Source organism: Anguilla rostrata, chromosome 14, assembly GCF_018555375.3.
Source record: "Anguilla rostrata isolate EN2019 chromosome 14, ASM1855537v3, whole genome shotgun sequence".
NCBI classification, from domain to species: Eukaryota; Metazoa; Chordata; class Actinopteri; order Anguilliformes; family Anguillidae; genus Anguilla; species Anguilla rostrata.
In genome coordinates this window covers 22,187,366-22,207,938 of record NC_057946.1, presented here as the reverse complement: position 1 = coordinate 22,207,938, position 20,573 = coordinate 22,187,366, and the positions used below count along the sequence as shown (strand labels likewise).

General features: G+C 38.9%; 1 protein-coding gene across 1 annotated transcript in view; it reads left to right on the top strand.

Moving 5' to 3' along the window:
• The window catches only part of dcc (DCC netrin 1 receptor), a 368,326-nt gene that overhangs the window by 61,744 nt on the left and 286,009 nt on the right, over positions 1-20,573 (top strand). Inside the window, exon 2 of the mRNA XM_064307455.1 lies at positions 2,595-2,676. Within this exon, the coding sequence (XP_064163525.1) occupies positions 2,595-2,676 (82 nt within the window). The remainder of the gene's footprint in view (positions 1-2,594; positions 2,677-20,573) is intronic.

Below are 20,573 nucleotides of genomic sequence, written 5' to 3'. Positions count from 1 at the left end.
ACTGTCAGTCCTTACAAACATCAACTTTTCTACCCTCAAACCTCATCTGAGCACATAGAATTCAGACACAACTTTGCATAGCCACAACTTTGCACAGTATGCTCCAAACCTGGACTATAAAATCATGCTACAACTCGATTGTGTTTAGAGTTCATACACTTGTTAGGCATGCTACACTACAAAAAGAGAGAAGCCCTAATATCTCAAAACATTTCCTACTTTTAAAAAATCCAACATACATTAAAGATGATCGAACTGTAGTTCTGTAAAAAAAAACACAATTACTAAAAATCTGTCTGTGTAACAAATTATTGACATCAAAATAAATACCAAGTTAAAACCAAACTTGTGTGTTTCACAGAAACTAAATGAGCTATGTCCCTATAACATCTCAATAAACATTATCCATGCACTCCTTTATGCGTTCAAGTAACATGGCCCTGTGTTTCTTCATCTTGCCATTGAATATGGTCTGTATGTGGTTGATCAGTATGTATAATATTTGCTAGTGTCAACTGAACCTAGAATTGGATACAAATGTAGGAAAATTCATTTTATTTTGGTGAATGACTGAATTCTTTGTAAACTGTCATACAATTATCATAAAATTGGGCTGCTGTCTGGTGAATTAGAATACAATAAGTATAACATCTATTTACTGACTAATAAATTGACGACATATAACCACAGATGCAATAGTGTCTGCTGAATTTTCTGGTATCGTCTGCTGAATGTGTTTGGTATCATCATCTAGTGTCCACTCAAGTAAAGCAGTTTAAGTATTCTCTGCAAAGGGAGAGAATGAGAAATGGCATTGTGCTAGTAAAATTTGTGTTCACATTTACAATTGAATGTTTTTTTATGTTTTGTGGAAATGGTGCATCTATTACAGCATGGTACTTTGGTGTCAAATCAAAATAAATAAATTGGTTACATTACAACCATACGACCAGCTGGTGGCATTTTTCCAAGCTGGTGCATTGGGGTTGCATTTTAGGAATTTCTCACTTGGTAAGAGCTTTCCATGTAAAATACTCATAGGCACTCTCAATCACTCTTCACTCTCAATGGTCAAACACATCGCCATCTAGTGGACAGATTAAACAGTGTCTGAAATGATGAGGTTTGTGTGCAACAGCCTGATTTGCACGTTTGTTTGCGTTCGTCTAATGGGAGATGTATGCATGTTCTTTGGTTTCAGGTTTTGTTTCATAAGACTGAATGTTGCTATATGTAAGTGGTTGACAATGATGTCATGCAGTGTACCTCAATCATTAAATAACCCTTAAACTGATAGCTCAGTTATTCATTTGTGTAATTTTGAAGGTATACAAATTCAACCGATCAACCAAGAAGATTTTTATAAGCCTAAATAAATAAAACAACATTTGGATGTGAAAAGAAGCTCATCTGCCTGGATGATATGGCAGTTAAGAGGGAAAAAAGCAATTATATATCTAGCCCTTGATGTATAAATGCTACAGGGAACTTCCAGAATTAAGGAAGCATTAATAAATGAGGGATACAAAGTATATAGGACGGTTCGGCCCGTTAGGAGTCTGTGTTTTGTTGTAGTCTAGCGACCCCTGCTGGTCAATCGGTCTCACGTGGACTGCATGTTCAACCCGCATATGAAAGGTCTTCCTCTGACTCCACTCTGTAAACTTAGTCTGTGATGTGAAATGAAGCAGTTGGTGACCACATGAATTTGCAATGGGGTTTGCCCATGAATGTGGCTGTGGTTTCAGATAATTGGACGTTCCAAATTAGGGTGGGAATTGGACAGCTCCACATTGGCCAACAAATATGTTTAATAAATTAAAATAAAATGAAATTATGCTAGTTTAGATTTGGTATACTCAGTAAGTCTGCAGCTTAAGCTAAACCACCCTTTTCCCTACAACATGCGGGGACAAACACTGCAAATATGCATTTTTCACATGCAACCTATAAACCTTTTACAACATGTCTTCATTAAGCCGTAACAAGTAATCTAGTTGTCATCAACAAATTATTTATGGCTAACTGTCATATTCAAGGATTTCAGTTGATAATGTTTTTTTATCATAGAGTGCGGTCAGCATCACCACAGAATTCTGTTAAAGTGATGGATTACTGTGGGATTCTGGGCTGAGTTTTGGAATGAGTGGGAGCTGCATTTCACACCATCAATCCCATCATGGATATGGAGGCTTTACTCACAGTTTGACACTGCCCCCTAGTTTGATTTAGCATAGGTTAGGTCAGAGTAATGTTCACTGTGTGAACTGGACTTTGTGTTCTTAGGCTATGAATAACTGTACAAAATGAGTATTGTACCTTATCGAACCTGTGTTTTGAAGTTGTTTCAATGACCGTTGATATGCACTTTTGTACATTGCTTTGGATAAAAGCATCTGCCAAATAAATGTAATGGACAACTGGACCATTTTCCAGCTGCTGAAGCCCACTCTTGCATTTACAACAAAATTTATAAAGAAGAATAATTTTGTGTCCCATAAGATTTGGTCAAGGCTGTTTGTGTATTGTATAACTCTAGAAGTCATATTTTTTTGTCATCCATAGTTAATGATAGTTTATTAATTCCATTGCAGATGGTGTGGGGGGATCGGCATGTCCGGGTCCGGAGATCAAGGTTAAAGGTGGTTCATGCCCCAAAAACCTGCGGAAGAACAGGTAAAACCCCTAAATCTGCCTCATGATGGTAAGCACAAAGGCATTTGTAATTTGTGCTAGACTCATTGATTACCATTAGCCGAAAGGGAAATCACACTAATCAATTTCAATTGGAACCCAACAGTGTGTGACTGAGAAGAATCAGGAATGGCTTTCAACAGGGCATTCCTGATATGTATGGTGAACACCATAATATTTGAGGCAAACATTTTTTTCTTGATTTGGGTCTGTATCCCACAATTTCAAACAATTCACGTGTGGTAAAAGTGCAGATTATTAGCCTTTGTTAATGGGTATATTTATACATTTTGGGTTCACCGTGCAGAAATGACAGCACTTTTTATACATAGCCCCTCATTTCAGGGCACCATAGTGTTTGGGACATATTAATGTTTTGTATATGAATGTGGTCATGTAATTTCTAACCCAAATTTGTAGAAAATACCTTTTAATAAAAGATGAGAATCTGCACATGTGAACCACATGTGAATTGTTTGAAAATCTAAAATTGTGGAGTACAGAGCCATATCAAGAAAACATATACGTCTTTCTCCCAGATATTATGCAGCTCACTGTATATTCTGAGGGCGTATACTGTATAATTGTCTTACACAAGAGACTGGTCTGCATCACAAAGACCACATTCAAGCATACCTCACAGTCCTTCTTTGAAACACAGGAACAGAGGCTTGAGTTGTGGCACAGCTAGAGCGGGGCGACACAGGGCTGAAACTCGAGTCTCTGAAACACAAGCAGGAAAACATCGGCTACCGCCAGCAATTCATACAACCCTCTCACAACAGAAATCTTACAGAGGTGAAGGAAAGAAAATAGACTGGAGATGGTGGCGGACGTTCATGGCACATTGCTCTGCGCTGGGACTGCTGTAAGATGAACGCCTCTGATCAAAAATAATCTTGACCGCCACTGAAGGACAGGCTAGCTTCTTACTGTCCAACTAGTGCTACAGGACCCAGACTGCCAGTGTTTCCTGTTCACCAGTATGAATAAGACATGAGAACATATTTTCCAGTACAAACCTGCAAGACAGCAAATAAACTTTTTGTTTGCTCACAGAAAAACAAATTAAATGTTCTTTAGTTCATTGGAACTGTTTAGTGCATTAATGGTCAGCAAAAAAACACTAATTCAGTGCATTTAGTACATTTAACTGGACACATAATTTTTCCCCCAAGATTTTAAAAGGAAATGTATTATTGCCACATATCATCAAGAGCAGGGATGCAGGTATTTTCTCCAGCCACATACTACACCACATGATTTCATCATGTGCTTACCTTCTGAACCAAGGAGGTAAAATTATTAGTGAAATCAGGTGGTGTAGTGCATGGTTGGAACAAATACCTATGGACACTGTGGGTCTCAGAAGTTGAGTAGCCCTGATCTATAGTTTCATGTTTTAGTAGAAAGAATAGTCCATGTGTTTCCAATTTCTACTGATTTATTTTGTTCAGCCTCATTCATGACAATTTTGAAATCCTATCCTCAGCTGAACGTTTTATGCGAGTCAGGTTTCCTTGTGTCCTTGTATTTTACCAAGCTAGACTTCAATATGTAACAGTTATAACTTCCAACTTAATGAACAAATGACAATAATAGTCCTAACTCCACAGTCATTAAGACATGAATCTCAGTTTAACAGTCAGACAAAGAGCTGGATAATCAATTCTCCTAATATGTACCATATGGCTACATGGAGAGGTTAACTTGGGAAGAAAGTTTACAGAGCTGTCCCAAGGTCTTTGTCTTTTGAAAAAGCCAGCTGGTATAGAAAAGGGATGGAGGTACATTAGCCTAAATAAATTAAACATTATACTAAACACAATTAGTTTTAATAATTTGACTAGCTAAATCAGAAACTATGAAAGGTAAGAAAACATTTTGAAGATGCCCGTCTTCCTTCTATAGCTGTTCTGTAAACACATAGAGCCTGATCTCCCTTCTGATCTTGCTTAAAGTTGGAAAACTTTCCCAGTCCATGGATAAAACATTTTGGTAACTCTATATTGAAATCCACAGCCACAAACACTTCTGAGGGGAACAAAATCAGTCATTCATAAATTCAGAAACTTGTTAGTTCATTCATGTTCTTAGGGCATTTATCATGCATGGAATGCACTGCACATGCATTGAAGCTGATTGTTATTGGTCCCTTGCTATGGTAAGTCATTGGGGTTAATTAATGATATTTTTATTTTCCAAAGTGTAAGAGGAAAGGCACAAGGTTTAAGTCATCCTTGGATGTCAAATTGTTAAGGTCACTCCCATGTGTGTGTGTGTGCGTGCGCATGTGTGTGTGTGTGTGTGTGTGTGCATTATTAAGAGGGAATCCTAAACATATAAGTCTGTCTCTGACACATCCCCTAGGAAGCATGCAGATATGCACCAGTGACAAATAATATATGCTAATATGCTAATGCCAGCTCCTGTGTAACATGCTAATGTTCTGTTTTGATAGAGTGTATGCTTTATCATCTGAAGCCATAGACTTGTTCAGCGGGCAAAGTAAAGTACGTACACTGGCTCTCTAAACATTGTGAAGCTTGCATTTAAATATTTAGATTTCATATCACAGCAAATACTGAAGGCCTGCAATGTGTGTCACTAGTGTTTATCATGCTAACATTATTCTGTGCGTAGGGGGCTGATGCTAGGCAGTTCTGCGCTTGCTGAAGTGTAATCTAAAATTTGCATCTGAAATCAGTGTCTTATTCAACACAGCTTAAAATATATTAAATGCGTTAAAAACAATGCACAATGCACTTATATCAAAGATCGACAAAGAAATGGACTGTTTTATCAAAGAAATTATGTAAATAATAAATGAGCATCACTGTGTGCATTTTCATCTGTGGTACCCTTACTTCATCAATTACAGTAACATTAACATGCCAGGATATCTGAAAACAACAACTGAATCCCAAGCACACACTGATCCCAGATGCAATGAAAGGGTTCATTTTAGCCCGCACCAGTTAAATGAACAGACATTGTTTTTCTTGTCATTTATGAGATACCGTTTCCTTTCCAGATATTCAGCTGTATTGTATATTTAACGTTCTGAGAAAATCTACCTTGATTAATATGTGGCATTACTGGAGGATTAGTCATGCGTGAGGTTTTAAATGTTAACATCTGAATGGAAGTGAATTATTGGGAGTTTATTTTAATTTCTCAGTGCAGTTAGTTACATCTGGTGGATACACCATTATACAGATTTTTTTTTCTTTTTTCCACATGAGATTAAATGAAATTGATGTACAAAGATAAAACTTTTCACTGCCTTGAACAAAAGTGATTTAGGCTTTAATTGAATTACGACCTTCATTTCTAATGGGCAAGTACCGTTTCAGTGAGCGGTTCACCTGGGGTAAAACATCTCATTCCTTTATGGTCATAAACAAATTCTTTGCCTTCAGACCCCAGAATACTATATGCTCATCACTGATATAAACAATATTTTAAATGGACATATCCGATACGTCTAATAAACGGCACAGAACCACAAAATCAAAGTACTGCCAATTACCCAATTGGCTGTCATGGCAACCCAACACATATGAAACCTTTTTACTTACTGTCCGATACGAGTTAAGAAGAAAGCCCACTTGTGTCGGAGATCTGCATAGATGCTAAACATTAACCTTGGATTGACCTGTATGCTTTTTATAACAGATCTCCCATTGCATTGTATAAGTAAACCTAATTCTAGTGCATTCAAAGTGTCCATTATTGATCATGGGGTTATTGTAGAGCTTAGTAAGGAGATAATGGGTCTACTACCATGTTCAGTTCATTTTAAAAACACTTAGCCTAATCCTGCTTAGGGTTGCATGCAGTGGGCGAGAGGCAGGAACACACCCTGGACTGGTCACCCACTCATACATGCAGACAACTTAGAGTCTCCAGTCAGCCTACTTTGGACTGTAGGAGGAAACAGGAGTACCCAGCGAACAACAAAATAACATGAAAACTTCACACAGAAAGGCCCTTGGTCAGGATTCAAACTCTGTACCTTCCTGCTGTGAGACTACAGTGCTATTTACTGCACCACTGTGCCACCCTTTATAAGTCTAAAAGGGATTAAACGAATTGTATCACAGTGCACTGATACTCTTCGTTTTATATTTTCCAATGGTGTAATTATCCTTTGATACATTGAAAGGCTTGATAACAAATAAAATGTTGAAACGTACTGATTTCACAGTGAACATTTTACTGACCTCAAAGATTGTTTCAAGGAATACAAAAAATTCTAAAACCAAATGATAAAAAAAGAAAAAGAGAAAAAAAGTCTTTAATAATACAGCACCAAATTTTTTCAACCATTACCAGCCAAGATATGAGAAGAAGGTTTGTTATATGGTTGGTGGCAGTGGATTTTACACACTCACACAAGCACTCTCAGTGATTCTCCACACCTTCCACAACCCCGAATGAGATCCCACTCATAACGGATTCACACTCTCCACATCCTTTAGCTTGACATGGCTTTTAAAATAAAATCTAGACCAGGGGAGCTCCAATACCTGGCTGCAGGTCAGGAACCTTGATGTGTCTACATACACAGAGACTGGTCACCCCCACATTTTGAAGAACACCCCAGGAGGCCTGTCTTGGTGCCTATTCTAAGTGCAAGGAGAAGAAATGCTAGACTTGCATTTTCTTTTGCCCTTCCCCCAATATACTGTTTGTGTAAGCGAGTTCAGTATCTTTAAAGTCTAGTCAGGAAGTAGGGATTTACTTTTGTTGCTGCACCTTGTGTGGTGCTTCCACAGTGAACGTGAAATCAAAAAGGTGAAGCTATGGAAACAGTGCTTTACACGCAGTTCTGTGTTTAAATGGGGCTTTGTTTCAAAGTATAGTTTACCTTACTGCAGTTACAGCTATATAAATATGTTGGGACTGACAGCATTTGGGGGTTATTTCACAGTCAAGTAGTAAGTGACTGACTGCTCTATACCAATTTATCAGAATACACAGTATAGTGATAGGAAGGGGAAAAAAGGCAATTTCCACTGTTGCCAGACAAAATGTATAAAACAATACAAACAGATTTTAACGTAGAATAGATCAAAAGAACTGTCTATTGTACAAGACTTTAGCCTCAATACAGCAGAATGCATGATTGTGTGCCTCGCGGTTGCAAACCTTGGGGCTTTAGTTTAAGACTCTTTCAAAACCTCTTTTCTGCCCTTGCCAGTCAAATGTCATTAAGAGCCTAGACACTGCTAAAAGCGGAGTGAACTCCATGCTCTTTAGTTCACATTGGGCTGCTTAATTTAGTGATCAAGCCTATGCCATTATATGGGGACAGGTGCAGACAGTCCTACATGCTCTGTTCGGCACAGACCCTGACATTTATTTTAACATGCACACGAGCCATTAAATAAGACTATTAGTTAATCCAGCCGCTGGGGGACATTTTGTCCAAGGCACAGCTGTCCAGGGAGATGACTTAATCCATCTTTCTGATGTTCCCAGATCAGTTCCTCTTGCATTGACACTGAATAAATGTGTCTCTTTTTAATGGTCATAAACTCAGTTGGTCAAAGTCAAATTTAATGGCTCTTAATACACGAGACCACCAATTTCAGCTTCACGTATTCTACTGTGTGTGGGTACCAAAACTGACCCTTCTGTAGACGCTGTAGTGCGTCTCATCCTGGAAGAGAGGGTTCTAGTCTGGTATGGAATCGCCTGGTTGATCGGGTGCCTCTGGTTCGGCCTGTGCGAGCCCAGCGTGTGAACTGCACTGTGGTAAGAAGTGCCAGGGACTTCACATGCTTCAGTGGACTGCTGTGTTTTTGCACTCTCCTGACTCAATAGTGGAGGTTACTGCAGTGAGTGCTTTGGGTGTGTGTGTGTCTGTATGTCTGTGTGTCTGTGTGACTGGGTATTCCAAATTAGGGGAGAAGAAGGGAATTTGTCCCTTCTCTTAAATTCATTATAAAGATAATCAAGATATCAAGTAGGATTTAACTAAACGAGTAAATCCACGTTGAAAAAATTACACAGCAAGACCTCTAATTAAAATAAATTTCTCAGGGAAATCTCCCATGGAATCATTTTCTCTTCTCTGTGATCCAGCTAATCCTCCTCTCCCTGATTGTTCGTGGAAAAAAGCTATTTGTAAAAGATGTATATAGAATAACAAGCAGTATATAATTTGTTTTATAAGTATACAGTGCCATAGATATTCAGAAGCTTTAGCATTAGCACTGCCTAATTTCATATTGTATTTTTGGTCATTTCAGTTGAGGTCATTGAGGATATGGTTGTACCTCTCAGGTTGCTTGGAATGGAAGAATTTTTAAAAAAAGTGTCTTCTTACGGCATGTACACTTCTTTTTGTGGAGGTTACCCAAATCCTATGAAATCAATCCTGAAAGGCCGGGTGGAACTTGCTGTTTAGAATGATTATTTAAAGTTACTATTTAAAATTAGCCCTGTAGTCCTATCCTTGTATGGTTTATGTGTTCTGTAGAGTATCCCCATACATTTATTTAATTACTTTTTTCTCTTTCATTATTTTCTTTTTGTTTTAGCTGCCAGTGTTGTTCATGTTGGTTTACCTACATCCACATCGAAGGATAATAATCCTGCATTATATTGATGCCAGGATAATGTTGCATAACAGTGATGCCAGACTTAGTTGTGTTAGACTTAAAAGCTCCGATTAAGATAAAGATTTCATGTGGCATTATTTCCAAACAAAATGTTTCCTTTTGAATTTTTTATAAATGCATATTTATATGAAGGTGGGAGCTCCCATGCCATGACAGAAATAAACATTGAAATATTTACAGCTCTGAGTATTAGAGAATATGTCAATGTGCATATTACGCAAAGGATCTTTCAACTGGTACTTAATTCTGTTTGTATTAACAGACTGACATCGGCCATTGCTCAGCCTAGATGAAAGGGGATTGATGAAAATATATTGAAGGCCTGATTTAACATGAGACTAATAACTGTGTGATTTATGAGACAGTAATGGCTGCGATGAAACTCGAAAGCTCCTTATAGTTGCCCATGTTTTCATTTGAGAAGTTGAGTAATTGGGTTTAATGTCTAACTGTTTACAGCTTAAATTAATGGACCTTAATTATTTTCAATCAAAGCAATGAAAAACGGGTCTCACATTTGTCAATATTTAAGTAACGTTCTCAGCAAAATAAGCTCTGTCCAATATGAGGTTGGCAAAACACTTCTTGCAAATGGATCAAGAGTTCATTTTGTGGCCACTGCTTTCATATAATAATTAATAAGGGGTTGGTTTACAAAGTCTAATGAGACTTAAGTGTGCCAGATGAATATGAGGATTTCTAATGACCCGTGCCTATTCATTCTTTATAACGCAGTGCCTTGAATTGGGCACCTATACTTCTAGTACTACAAAGAGTCCAACTGCTGCAGTGCTGAATTGTTACCAGAGTTCCAGGAAGTGGATAGCATTCCATTCAGAGAGGGAGAGTGCATGCTGATGTAAGGGTGGGGGGGAGTGTACAGACCTGGTTAAGAGAGAGCTGGTGGCCGCAAGGACGTAGGTCTGGAACAGGGCACTCAAATCATACAGGAGCAGCGGCTCTGGTGGTTGTGGTGCCAAACCACTGCCAAACCTCGCAGGAAGAGGATCTGGCCCATGACTGAGCGTGGGAGGTCGAATCAGCCTCAGGACACCCGGGTGACCACATTCTCCAGGAAAAAAAATGTTTGTCATAGAGTGAGACTGTGTTATCAGAGGTGTAGATAGTATGGAGCGTTTACATGGCAAGGAGCCTTGTGTGGCGTGTTGCCTTTCTGTTGCCCTAGTAGGTGACCTCCTGGTGCATACAGGAAGAACCCTGGCCAATAGGGGTGGTACAGAGGTCATGGCCTACTTTTTAGCCAATAAAATAACTAGAGAGAGTAGGTTATGTACTTATAATATGAGGGTATTAGAATATTTAGAGCAGAATTTTCTTCATAATCTTCTGAAGTCACTTTGTTTAAATGCTAGAAACATTTAAACAATCATACGTTATAGAACTGGAGACGTAATGACTCATGGGGGTTATAACCGAGATGTGGCTTGGTGCAGGGGATGGGGATGGATGCATTGCCGTGAGATATAAACTGATCAGAAAGGATGAAACTTTAAAAGAGATGGGGATATAGCCCTTCATGTAAAATCAAATCTAAATCTGCAGGACATTTCAGGAACTGACCCACTCATTCATAGTGAAATTGTCCGGATTAGACTACAAGGGAATATATGAATGTGCTTGGTATGAGAGAGTCCTATAAGCCACCAGTTGCTGACATAGATGTAAATACTGACAAGCCTGTCAGGAAAGAGAATCATAAGTAATAGGTGATTTACATCACCTTTCTAGTACTTACATACTTGAAGCGGAAACCATGAAGAGGAGTTTGGCTTTTTCCTTGCCAGTTTGTTCCTGGCCTATGAGAGGAGAATCAATTCTTGACTTGGTTTTCTGTAATAAAGAGGAAGTGAAGACACTCGGGACAAGTGATCATAGCAGTCAGTTTGTCTTCATTCAAAAGTGAAAACAAAGTGGAACCAGTTCAAAAGGGGTATTCTTTAGGCACAGTGTGAATTCATTCCACGATTGATATAAAAAAGATAAAAAGGCTCAACAGTGGATGAATAAATCAGGAAAGTTTCAGACAAAAGACACTTTATAAAGTATGTGGAAAAGACAGCTTGGATAGAAGTAAAGAAGAATATGGTAATATGTGTGCTAATTTGAGAGGCAGATTGAGAAAAAAAGAGAAGCAAAAAAAAAAATGTTGCAGAAGGAAAGACGGTTAAAGAAGAGGTTAAATGCTTTAAAAATAAGGAAGCAGTTGTACAATAACGTGGATATTTCTGGTACCCTAAAGTATTACTTTGTTGAGAGCTTTACCAGAGAAGAGGTTGCAGAAATATGCCTACAGGTACATCCAATATATAGAATGTTTAGAGGATATTGAGATAAGGGACGGGGAAGTACTAGACAAATGGTGAAACACTTATGACATATTGGGCAATAGGCCCTGGTGGCATGCATCCAAGAATACCAATGGGGGGGGGGGGGCATTTTGAACCACTGACAATGCAATCTTTAATAAGAGGAAAAGTACCAGAGGATTGGAGGCAGGGCACTGTACTACCAATATAAAAACGGGGGCTGTGCTGATCCAGAAAAATACAGGCCTGTTAGTTTAACATGCATCTCATGTAAAATACTGTTATCTATAATTAGGGACAAGTTATAATTATTCCTTAGAAAAAAGAAAACCTCCTGGATCTCTTTGAAGTAATTACAAAGTGTTTTGAAAGGAATCTTATGATATTATATACTTGGACTTCAAGAAAGGATTTTATAAAGTGCAACATGACAGACTCATTGTAAAACATCAGTATTACAGGAGTAATTACAGGAGTTATTTCAGAGTTGATTCAAAACTGGTTACAAAATAGAATACAAAGTGTGCCTGTGGAATCATATCCAAGCAAGGTGCCATGAGGATCTTTGTTGAAACTTCAGCATTTCCAGTTACATAAATAATTTTGATTTCGATGTTTGTAGCAAAATAATTAACATTTGAGAAGATGCAAACTTTACGGACTTATGGACAGTTTGGAGTCTAAGGTAATCCAAGATAGTTTGAATAGTTCAGAAGTAGATGGAAACCTGTAAAATGTAATTCAATATAACTAAATGTAAATTTCTGCATGTGGGTAACATTATTTTGTGGGTGGAGCAAAATTAGAATGTGTTAAATTTGAAAGACATGAGAGCAGAAGCTGACCGAAAATGATCTAGGAGGTACAGTATTGTGCTGTAGTTGTAAGGCCAACAGGATGCTGGGGAATATGTTAGGGTTGCTAGATGCCTGGGTTTGGGCTGGAATGTCTGGTTTTCAAATTATTTGTACAGGTCCGGTATTGTTCCTGAACAATATAAATGTGTCTGGTCTGAATAATTAATCGGAATGTTGCTGTGATTAATTTATTCCTCTCCATTGTTACACATTGTTTCCTTTACCCTGGTTTGCAGTAGGTCCTGACAATCCCACCTGGTGCGCGATTGGCTACAACAGCATGTGTACGTGCGGATGGTGTCCGGTTTTGTCAAACGCTAAATCCAACAACCCTAGAATACATACTGTGTGACTGATACTGCTACAAATAATACCAACAGTAGCTCACAATGAGGCTGTTTAACCCACTCCATCTTGATCTCTCTTACCTTTGTTTGTGTTTTGTGATTGTAGCATTTAGCATGTCTGGACAGGCTTGGTTGATGTTGAGAGTGTTGTACTGTCATAGAAAATCACCAGAGGGAGCTGTTCTGTTATACAAATGACAGTGGAAAATAAGTAACACAATGTACATAAATCTTATTACAATTTATAAAAGGAAAGAATATAAAATCTTTTTTTTTTTTTAAAGCTTTGGGATATGAACACAGACATCACAGTATACTCTTCACCATTTCACGCTCTGTAGGCTTTATTGATTTTTCATGTTCTGTTTCTGTTTCTGTTTCTCTTCGGAGTGGACATTTGCCCCCCGATATGAATTGCACTGGCCCCATGCTGACACGCACCACTCAAAGAGATCTGGGGATTTGCTCTCCATTTAACTAGAGACTGACAGCGCAGTGTAGCACATACACGGCCGTCCCCTGGCATTACCTGCGCTCCGCAGGACTTTATTTACTTTGGTCGCGGCGGCCCCCGTGCCTGGGGAGCGCTCTAAATGGGGTGTGCGCGGCATCGGCGGGACCACCCAAAACGCTTGTGCCGGTGCCGCTGTTTTCAAAACTCCCCAAATTGCCGAGAAAATGGCCTTTTCTGCATCGAGCCCACCGGCCGTGTTGTGTCTCAGTGCTCAGACAGCATAACAGTCCTGCTGCGGCCGCTGCTGAACAGACAGAGGGGGAGGGGGAGTTTAAATCCCCCCCCCCCCACACACACAAGCACGTCCTCTAGCCTAGTGACTGCAGCATGCCTGTGTCCCAGCCTCGCTGCTGTTAAACAAGCAGAAAGGGGCTAATGGCTTCGATCCCCAGTGGCAATATTTATGTTACTGTCTGAAACCCCTCCTGTTTATTTCCAGACATCAGCAAATGTCCCATTTGGTGAATTTGTTAGTTGGCAATTATTTGGTTTCAATTACTTTACTGCAGTCGGTGAAGGAATAAAACTGGCCTTAAGCCTTTGATGCAGACGAAGCATGTCGTTAACAAAATGAACTGAAGTCCTGATTCATTGCTGTTTAAGGTCAGCAGCTAATTTTTGCTGTTTTGTAGTGTGTGTTTTCTTGTTATGTTTATGCTGGAGTCAAGTATAGCCTGCTTTACTAAATTGATTGATAAATTGCAATGCTTCAGTTATACCTTCTAATCTTAATAATCAGTATAGGGAATCTGATCTAACAGTGTCAGGTAGGGCCACCAGCTGCTTCTTTTCACATTGGAGACAACAGCTGAGCTTGCATAGAATGGAGTCTGAGGAAGACCTTTCATACGCAGCTTTAACATGTTGTCCAATCCACGGGCACCTGATTGACCAGCAGACGTTGCTGGATAGCAATAAAATGCTGACTTTTAATTGACTGAACCCTCCCATACCCTGGGAGATTCAATCATCAATTACGCATCACACTATGGTGCTACCAGCCACATTCGGCACTGCCATGGTCCAGATTCAGTCCAGGACCATGGGGTTGATGCATGCGCCACACCATGGTAGCATGGCGCATTAACTGAATGAGCCACCCAGTAGCTCCCACTTTTCTTTCTAAATTAATAGGTTTCTTAATCTTAAGACATTTCACATAAAGCTGCAGGTTTTTTCCCCATGCCCTCCATACCATATGATTAATGGATTTGTAACAGCAGACATATTGTATGTGTCACGCATGTCACATGTTAATTATGATAATAATATACAGAAATATCATGCAGATGTTTTTTTTTTCCCTCACCTTCAAGGATTAGCAATTTCAAACAGTAAGCATCGGCCACCTCTGCCCTTTAAACATTTAACTGACAATTTTAAAGGTTCCAAGGGCACATTTGCAAGAATTAGGTTAAGAATAGTAATCATGGAAATGCAAGTCAGCTACAATTAATCAAGTTGCCCACAAGCAAGATGCACTGTTTTGTGAAGATTCATTTTCCTAGAAGAGTTGTCACCAAAAATGTGATTATTTAAATGCATTACATAGCTAGGTATAGTAGCTTAATGTGATTTTTAATTTACTTAAAGACAAGTACTGTATGTAGGCTAGTGTCATTGCACAGTATGCATCGTTTGCTGTCTTGGTTTGGACATGTGACAATTCATAGCGTAGGAAATCTGAGATAAGTTCTCCCTTCTGAATTAATGTGCCGTAGCCCCAGAATTCACACTTTTGGATTTGTTTGGATTTGCCTTTGACTGCTAAATTACATGTGTTTTTCTTACTCCCAAAATGATTATTTCTGCCACCATGTGGTGGTGAAAGGGAATACGTTTCTTTGACATGCAGTTTTCATGGTTTGTATTGATGGCCAAACCTGAGATACAGTATGACCGTGTTTAGAATGGAGGTTGTTCGGAGCCCTCTTATTAGCTTTGAACTTGATTCACACCTTGATTTAAAGAATCTGAATAATTTAGCCTGCTACCTGGAATAATTACTGACATCAATTGCCTTTTTTTAACGAGAGACTTAAAAATGATACATCACTTTTTCAGTGATCTATTTTGTAAACGGTTTTATTTTGCTTTGGTCCTTTATATGAAAATTTTGTCTTATTTGTCCCGCATCTCACATTCTTAACAGAAGCGCAAATACTTTTTTAAAAGAAAAAAGGAGAGTTCCATCCTTGAGAGATAGAGAAGTGATCAGAATGCCATGGAGGAGGAACTGGCCACGGGGGATTGTTGTATATGGCTCACAAATTAGGAGACCTTTGGTGCCCCACGCCGCTTCTCCTTTGTCAAATTTTGATAGCATTTCAAGTTTCCATCAATGGGAAGTGACTCATTCCAGTTTAATGCTCGCTTTTTTGTGTCAGTGATTGTAAGGAGATTGATGCTGATAAGTCGTACTTGTGTATGTTACTTCCTGTGTCTTACTGCCGTTTGGCAGTTCAGTTCAATCCTCAACTCAGGTTCAGTCTGAATCTCTACTATGCTGAAAAATTGATAAAAGTGTATACAAAAAAGTGCAGCCGCAGAGTGTAGAAAATCCAAGCCATGTGAGGGTGGGTGACTGTCATTAGAGTATTTCATGTAATTGCTTTTCACTGTTTTTGAGTTCTGTGAAAGGGCTACACAAACTCACTAACCTTTAAATCGCCAGGATGGCTCAAGCTGACAATGAACCACATATATGTCAGTTGATCTGAACGCTATAAGGAATTCACAGCATCTTTGCAGTGATCCTCAATGAAATAAATTGTGAAATATAATATATATTCTTGATAGATCTACCAAATGAACTGTGTATTTGCCTGAGCAGCCATGTAAGCTGCCAGGTCCCATAGTTAGAGCCAATCTGTGATTTTCCTTTGGTATGCTTACATAGATTATTGAAGAGGTTTATTTGATGATGAAAAATAAGATTTTGGTGATTGTCCTGACTGACCATTACCCAAAATATGTATTCAGTTTAGTGAGTTTATAGGCAGTCATGGTACACTTGCATTTAAAGTCACTGCTGGCTTTTAAACATTTACTGTAATATTTATTTCTATTTACATAGATCTTTGATGCTGTATGTGGAGGCTAATGTATCAGCAGGGGGCAGTACTGAACTATTTGGAGCAATTTATCACGTTGGTGGCAGATTGGCACCAGAAGTGTTTTGGTTTTTAAGGGTAATTTAGTGAAGTCACAGATTGGCAATCATAACAAGAACATATGGAAATAAAGGTAAACAAATAAACAAAATAGCTATACTATCTAGAGAAAAAAGTTTGAATCTCTGGGTAAATAATACCCAGCAGTTACAGTAATGAGAGTACCCTGTGTGTGAGTGGGGTGAAATATGTGTGATTGTTTTTTTTCAACATTGTTCTAAATTGAGACTGGAGTTATAGTTTGAGTGTAGCCTTCTGTGAGTGAATAGTGTGTGTGGGGGGAGTGTACATCATGTGCTTGCTATTTGGGGGTTGAGGCCTGGTTTTTGTTCTTTTTCTGCTACTCTGTAATGCGTATTTTTGTGACAGTTTTCTGTAAAAAGCGTGATACAAATAAAATTGATTTTATTTACATTACTTTCTTACCAGTGGGCTGTACTAATAGCCATCCCTGAAGTTTTAGGGGCCCTATGCAAAAAATAATTTGGAGGATCCTCCAAAATTTTGGCAACTTATGATTGTTCTGCTTGGAAACCAATGCCTGGAAACCAAGCTGCTGCTGCTGCTGCTGCTGATGATGATGATGATGTTGATGCTGATGATTCTTCTTCTTCTTAAGAAGAAGCACTTCTGAGGTTTGTACTGTTTATTAAATTGTATTATAAGTTCACATTTTATGTTAGAGCGCTTAATTTCTTTTGTGTGTTAGGGCACTTTTTTATTTCTTTATTTATTTTTTTACTTTGCCCATGTCTCCAGATGAGAATGAAATCTAAATGGCAGTTTTCATATCAAGTTGTAGTGGTGACACAGAATGAAAAAGCAACCCATAGACTAAAACATTTTTGCTGTAATGTCCCATTTAGTTAACCTAGCCTGGTATGTAGCTTTTCTTACCTATGATGGTAGCTAACAAGGCGCTGTGGCTGGCTTTATCATCTTGGAATTTAGTAGTTAGCTAGCTGCGAACTTGCCAGATGATAAAGTTAAATTTGGCTCAGTTCATATCGTCGAAATGTTGCAATTTGTAGCTAAATGAAGTAAGCACTGCCAGGCCAGAATTGGCGCAGATATGGCCCAGTGTTGCTGGCTAACTGGGTAGCTTGATAGCTAAGGCAATATCACTTGAAATGTTCACTTGCTTTAGCTAACTACTTTGCTTGCCGTGCTTTGGCCAGCATGCTAATAGTGGGTAATAACATCCAACGCAAATCCTACCTGAATGAGCACATAGTTACGCATGCTTAGCCTTGTGTCCAATAAAGCGGTCCATGCGTCTAAATGACACCTGAACTGGAGACAGATTGATGCCGGTTTTGCAGGTCCACCGTTTTCGCAATTACACCGGCTATGAGCTACGAGAGGGAGGGGAGAGGGGCAGCTCACGTAGCGAAACGACAGTCAGCGAAATGACATGTCCCTTTGACATTTGATAGAAGAAATAATTAATACAAAAGTATAGTGTGTTGCTTATATAAATAAGCAACTAAACGCAAAAACATCTTTTTGAGCAGGGGCAAATCTATTTAGACGGCCACCCCAATAAATTCATTGTATGGGAAACACTGAAGTCTATGGATCTGCCTTGTGTGATGGGTGTCTCTAGCTGTACTGTCCTTTTTACGGCTTCACCATGCTTGCATAATGTGCTGCATGAACACAGGTTTGTATCAACAGCTGTCATATCAAACCACAAAGCAGATAGAGAAGGTTCCTCCATTAAGAATTGTGTGTGCTTGTGTATGTACCCAGTGAATTAAATATTCAGGAGTAATTAGACCATGCAGTTGACAACTAAACCTTTCACAGAGATCAGAACGCAACTAAACCTTTGTCAGTTCGAAAATTGAAGGCATACTAAACTGGCGCAGCACACAGACAACCATTTTGCTAACAAGCTAACAATGACTAAAGGCTGCTTTATGCTCTTTGGTTTCACCCTCCCTGTGCTTAACAGATCAAAAATACTGCGGTTTACAATGTGTTTCAATGCGGACAAAAAAGAGCAACATTACATCGAGTAGGCACTTAAATATTGTAACATGACATGTGGTCTGGCTCCTAGATTAAGGCCAAAATGCTTGATCTGGCAGATTTTTAAACAAAAGGCTGAGAGGCTTCATTGCAGTACCAGACAATTAATTTTTGCTATTCATGCTTTTGAATCAAATGATAAAACAGCTGTGGCCTCTTTGAGGTCTGAGGAAAAGGCTTTCTGGCTTTAATATTTATGATTTTTTAAAAGGCACCTTTAACGGTCATTGATTCGTGTAATTATTTTTGTTAACCTTTTCCTTTCCAGTATGTGCTTCTCACCAGAGACGTGTTTTTGTTCATTTCCAGTTCTTCAGATAAAATCTGTTAACATCCCACTGCTAGGAAAATATTAATTTATATTGCTTGCAAAAAGTATTCAGACACTTCAGACAGTTTTCCCATTTTGCTTACTGGTGAGATGTTCTCATTTTTATCCACTTGTTATTTTTGTTCAAAACTTGCATGCTCAAACTAAATAAAATATCTCTACCTCAGCAAGATGTTTTTCAGAAATCTAAAACCAAAAAACAATATGTGGCTTACATAAGTATTGAGACCCCTCACGTGAATATTTACTGCAGTAACAGCTTTACTGTTAGTGTTTATAGATAAATACATTTTTCTTGGCAGATTTTCTCCATTTTATTATTTATAACTTTGAAGTTGTGCCCCAGATTTCTGATGAAGCCGAGGTTAGAACTTTGGGTCACTCAAGGACATACAGCGTTTTATTATTGAGCCACTCCAGTGCTTTGGTTCTGGGCTTTGAACTGATAGGTGAATTTTTGCCTCAGCTTAGGTCAGTTCGGGAATAAAACGGGTAATTTAAAAGTATTTTCCTGTTCTTTGCACTGCCTGTTTTTCCATTCCCCACATTTTAGCTGTATTACACCTCTGCTTTCTCCAGGTGTGCGTTGAGATTTTTTTTTTTTTTAAATAGTGGCTTCCCTGCCATGCTGGCCACCTCTTGATTTTAGTATTTACCTGTAATTTACCCTCCCTCCCGATTCAGATAACATCCTCTGCTATTTTTAAAAGCCTGGAAGTGTGTGGGGGAAAAGCAAAAAAGCCCTGCCACCCTCAGACTGGCCCTAACATCGCTGTGAAAGTGCAAAGTGGAAAAAATGAGTGAATAAACTGAAGCAGTCTAGCAAAAAAACTGGTCAATGGGCTAAGTGCTACTTCAGAAAAACAACATGTTTTAAAGAGGAAAAGGAATCAAGGCATGGAGGATAGTTTACTTTCCTCCCACTCTGTGTCTAGGCTGTAGTCCTGAAGGGCTGTCTCTAAAGGCTTCTGTGTCTCTGTCCCAGGCCTGCCAAAATCAATAAGTGCTGAGTCCATTTTAGGACACCGTCATCATGTGCAAAAGTTGTATCAATGTCAGGCAGGTGAGTCAGATGTACACCCATTATTCATAGCTGCTATCATGGTCTGAATAACTTCAATCATTTCTAAATATGTACTTTCTGTCAAGATCCTGCCAAAAAGAATCCTAATTCCCGTTGACCCTAGGCCTTGTTTGTCATATTCAAGGATGATCCATCCCATGTCATCCCTTCGTACAAATGATAAATGCTTGTCATTTTGGAGCTTGGCTGGCTTATGGCATCTCAGAATGATGGAAAGTGAAACGTTTGACTCGTCTTTGACTTTGCTGCAACTCCCATGTTTATACGATGATGTCCTTAAATGGACAGCACAAAAAGGCTATACCTGGGCTGATTCTTGATTGCTCAGCTGTGTGTGTTTGTATGTGATGCTATTGCTGTCCAAGGTCCTGAAGGCTTACCAGCACAAATCATGATAGCAGCTCCATCCCTCCCAGTTCCACGCAAGCCTTGGCAGCTTGGCTTGTGTTGTGTATGACAGTCTTTCAGAGAATTCCAACATTAGGTCTTCCCATTTGAATGTATGCAGAAGCATGGCATTTGATGGCAAAATGCATTTCCTTTTTTCATGTAGCTTCTGATGGTTGAATAAATGTACTTG